Genomic DNA, 4,798 nt, shown 5'->3' on the forward strand with positions numbered 1-4,798 from the left:
CTCAAAATTAGTGTCAGAGTTTTCTGTGGATTCTAAGAATCAAAACTGTAAGATGTGTTGGTACCATGGCTCACAAGGTCACACCTTTCATGATTGTTATGCTTTTCAAAATTTGAGTAATCCAGACAAATTTGCTTGCCTCAAGAATAATAGAGTCTGTTTTAGGTGTGCAACCCCTGGTCACTTGGCAAGGTACTGTAAGTTTGCAAGCACTACTTGTGATGTGATTGTCAATGGTCGGAAGTGTGGGATGGATCATCATAAAGCCTTGCATTACGTTCTTTCTCGTACACCTGACTCTGCTAAAAGACCAGTTCTACTACTGTGACTAGTAATTTAGCGTCTAGGGATGGTTATCTACTGATGGTAAGCCGTTTGGAGTGTAAAGGGAGTCCCGTCAATGTCCTGTGGGATAGCGGTAGCAATGTATCCTTAATAACACACTGTCGGGCAAAGAGTTAGGCCTCAAGGAAAAGATATTAATATATCCATAACCAAAGTTGGCAACAGCTTGGAAACTGTCGCTAGCAAGGAGTATGTGGTCCCATTAGTCGACATGAATGGAGATGAATGGGAGATCAGTGCCTGTGGCATAGACGAAATTACCGCCCCAGTCGATGAAGTCGACGTGAGTGTTGTGTCCAGACTTTTCCCTAGTTTGAATGGCTACCCTGTAATAAGACCTCATGGTAGGATAAATTTATTGATAGGAATTGACTATTGTCACCTTATGCCTCAAGTGTTGGAGACGAAGGGTAACCTACAACTTATGCAAAACCAATTCGGTTATGTTTTGAGAGGTTCTCATCCACTTTTGATTTCCCATAGATCTCAGCCAAGTGTTAGTGTCAGGATTAACCATGTTAACATTGTGAATTTTGATGAAATTTCCTCTTTACCCAAGAAAACTATTAAGGAAGATTTAGATAGTTATTTCAACATTGAAAATCTTGGTGTATCCTGTTACCCAAAATGTTCGGGGTGTAAATGTGGAAACTGTACGCCTGGTCAAAATAACTATAGTCTAAAGGATGAAAGGGAGTTGGCTTTAATTACTAAGGGGTTAGTGTTTGATTCGGCAGACTGTAGGTGGGTTGTCAGCTATCCCTGGATAAAAGATCCCCGTCTTTTGCCCAACAATGTATCCCTTGCTTTTGCAAGACTGATTGCCACAGAAAAGAGGCTCAATAAACTAGGACCAGATTACTGCAAGGCTTACCAGAGTCAAATTGATGATATGATTGCTAGGAAAGTCGCAAGGAAATTGACTGAGGATGAGATTTACAGATACGATGGACCAGTATTTTATATTCCTCACACTGAAGTGCTAAAGCCAGACTCAAGTTCTACTCCACTTAGGATAGTTTTCAATTCTTCCGCCAAGTACATGAACTTCTCCTTAAATGAAATGTGGGCAAAGGGCCCAGATGTTTTGAATTCTCTCCTAGGAGTTCTGTTGAGATTCAGAGAAGAGGAGGTGGCGTTCGCCGGGATTTGGCCAAAATGTACAATACCATCCATATGTCCTTATTTGATCAGCATTGCCATCGCTTTTTGTGGCGAGACTTGAAGGTCCATAACAAACCAGATCATTATGTTTTAACTTGTGTCCCTTTCGGCGATAAGCCTAGTGGTACCATTGCCATGCTTGCTTTAAGATTAACTGCGGAAATAATTCAAGACCAGTACCCTGTTGCAGTCAATGCCATAGTGAAGAACAGCTATGTGGATGACATACTAGGAAATTGTGACAATTATGAGGGAGCAAACAATTTACTGAGAGAGATTGAATTTGTTTTAGGCCAAGGAGGATTTAAGGTGAAACATTGGATTCTGTCAGGTGCTCATAACCCTAGCAAACTGGATCTAGCAGAAACTCAAAAAGAAAAAGTCTTGGGTGTTGTGTGGGAACCCAACAGAGACGTATTTGTGTTTAGTGTGAAAATAAATTTTTCTCCCAAACATCGCAAGACACATACGGGCCCAGATCTTAAACCGGATAACCTTACCGGTGAGACACCCCAGTATTTGACCAAGAGAATGCTTTTAAGTCAGATTGCAACCCAATTTGACCCCTTGGGACTTGTCTGCCCTGTAACTTTAAAGGCAAAATTGATGTTGAGGCGTCTTGTCTGTCCAGAGGGTGATGAAGATGCAAAATACGGTTGGGATGATGCAGTGTTGCCACAGATTAGAAGTGAATGGCTGGATTATTTCCAGATGATGTTTGAGTTAGAAACTCTATGGTTTCCCAGATGTGTTAGGGAAGCTGACCACGTTGGTAACCCTACATTGGTCATATTTTCAGACGGGTCTACTATAGCATATGGAGCTTGTGCTTACGTTAGATGGGAATATCGTACAGGAATGTTTAGCTCTAGACTTTTGATGGCTAAGTCTAAACTTGCCCCGCTCAAGCAGTTATCAGTCCCTCGAATTGAACTTTGTGGAGCCCTACTTGCAGCTCGGATGAGAGAGACCATCACAAAGGAACTTAACTATAACTTTGAATCTGTAATACATATTGTTGACTCTGCTATTGTCCGGGCTCAGATTCAGAAGGAGAGTTTCGGGTTTGGTACTTTTACAGCTACGAAAATTGCCGAGATTCAAAGTAAAACTAATCCCGAGGAATGGTGGTGGATACCTAGGAAAGACAATCCGGCGGACATGACCACCAAACCTGCTAAACCTGTTGATCTTGCTGAAGGATCCATTTGGCAAATGGGGCCCGCCTTCCTGTCTCTCCCTATCAGCATGTGGCCTATAAGGAAAGACCCTGTCTCGGAATTACCTGATAAAGTGGGCATCTTCATTTCTCACGCTGATGCTGATGTTACTACCACAGGTCTTTGCAAATTGTTTGATATTTCTCGGTTCAATAGCCATGAGAAACTGATAAGGGTTACCAGTCGTGTCATACGGGCGATCAGATCCCGATCTCTTAGAGAATCACTTTTAACTCCAACTGTAGAAGATCTTGCGATCGCTGAAATGTTGTGGGTGAAGGAAGTTCAATCTGAACTTGATCCTGATTGGGAAACTAAGTACCGTAGGTTAGGGCCTACCAGAAATGAAGCTGGGGTGATTGTTGTCGGTCAGCGTATCCCTAAATGGTTAAAGAATAACTATGATCAGGACGGATTTATTTTGCTTTCTCCTGATCATGACTTTACTAAGTTGTATGTGGAATCTATGCATCGTCTGGACCATGCTGGCATTGAAGTAACTTTAGCCAAGATTCAATCCAAGTTTTGGGTACCAAAGGTCCGGAACATGATCAAATCTGTGAGGTACAAATGCATCACCTGTCGCAAACTGAGGAAAGAAATAGTTGGTCAACTTATGGGACAGCTGCCAGAAGAACGCCTCAAACCATCTCCTCCGTTTACCTACACTGCCCTAGATTTGTACGGCCCCCTTTTAGTTAAAGATATGGTCAAGGGTCGCTCAAGAGGTAAAGCTTACGGTGTAATCTTCAACTGTTTGGCCACTCGTGCTGTTCATCTGGATCTAATTGAAGGGTATAGCACTAGGGATTTCCTTGATGGACTTAGAAGATTCGTATCTATCCGAGGATGTCCGCGTGAAATTTATTCAGATGCTGGTACTCAACTGACTGCCGCCAGTAAAGGATTGATAGATCTGTCCAGGTTAAGTTCTGATGACATACAAGATTTTGCTTGCAATAAAGGGGGAGAGGTTAAATGGGTTTTCAATGCATCAGCAGACGCACCATGGCAAAACGGTGCTAGTGAAAGTCTAATCAAATCCCTTAAGAGAAGTCTGACTGTGGCTATCGGTGATAATGTATTAACCTTCAGTAAATTACAGACAACCCTTTTTGAGATTTCAAATATACTAAATGAAAGACCTATAGGTATAAAGCCAGGATGTGATCCAGAACTTGGAAAATACCTTTGCCCTAACGACCTCCTCCTTGGACGTACCTCTAACAAAGCTCCAAAGGGTGTCTTTGAGCACTTTCCTAGTCATGAATCTCGATTGCAGTTCCACCAGCGCATTGTAGATTCATTTTGGAAAAAATGGACTAGGGATTTTTTTCCCACTCTTCTGATTCGTCAAAAGTGGCACATTGAGCGCCGTAATTTACAGATCGGTGATATTGTGTTGTTTCAGGACAGCAATATTGTACGGGGGACGTGGAAGTTTGCTGAGGTTGCAGTAGCAAATGAAAGCAAAGATGGTAAGGTACGAAATGTTACTCTTAGGTATAAACCCCAGAGAGGTGGTGTTAGGTATAAGGGTGAAAAAGATATACTTGTAAAGAGATCTGCTCATCGTATCGTGGTAATTTTGCCCATTGAGGAACGTACTTGAGTTTATACTGAATGTTACCCTTTTTTATGCATTACTGTGTATCTCGCTGGTTTCATTGTATGTATTCGTATTTGTTTGTACATTTTTTTTTTGTTTGTTTTGCAATGTCATATGTAACATAACTCCGTGTGGGAGTGTATCATTACGACCAATGATAAATTCAATTGCTGTTATGTATTTTATTAATTTATGTCGAGTGAGTGGATGTATCGCTTCGCTGTCGTCTTTTGTTGTGGACGTGGCGGAGCGGAGGGGTGTATGTTGCGCTTTGCCATTGTATTTTGTTGTGGATGTGGCGGAGTGGAGGCATGGTCCAGACTCAAGGGACAGGTGAACGGGCTGGCCAGTCCAGCAGATTGGCGTGTGGGGTGTGGAAGGATACTTGTGACGCTGGAGTGGATTGGAGGGCGTGTTGTGCATCTGTGCCGCTACTATTCGGGTTTGCTGGAAGGTATGT

General features: G+C 42.4%; 2 protein-coding genes across 2 annotated transcripts in view; both read left to right on the plus strand.

The window, feature by feature from the left end:
- Positions 1–1,644: 1,644 nt before the first annotated feature.
- LOC123503784 lies at positions 1,645–4,341 on the plus strand. Its single transcript, XM_045253783.1, has one exon. It carries the CDS (start codon positions 1,645–1,647, stop codon positions 4,339–4,341), a length of 2,697 nt encoding a protein of 898 aa, XP_045109718.1.
- Positions 4,342–4,584: 243 nt separating this feature from the next.
- The window catches only part of LOC123503785, an 878-nt gene continuing 664 nt past the window's right edge, over positions 4,585–4,798 (plus strand). The window contains exon 1 of the mRNA XM_045253784.1: positions 4,585–4,792. Within this exon, the coding sequence (XP_045109719.1) occupies positions 4,600–4,792 (193 nt within the window). The 5' untranslated portion in view covers positions 4,585–4,599. The remainder of the gene's footprint in view (positions 4,793–4,798) is intronic.

The sequence above is a fragment of the Portunus trituberculatus genome, chromosome 14, assembly GCF_017591435.1.
Source record: "Portunus trituberculatus isolate SZX2019 chromosome 14, ASM1759143v1, whole genome shotgun sequence".
NCBI classification, from domain to species: domain Eukaryota; kingdom Metazoa; phylum Arthropoda; class Malacostraca; order Decapoda; family Portunidae; genus Portunus; species Portunus trituberculatus.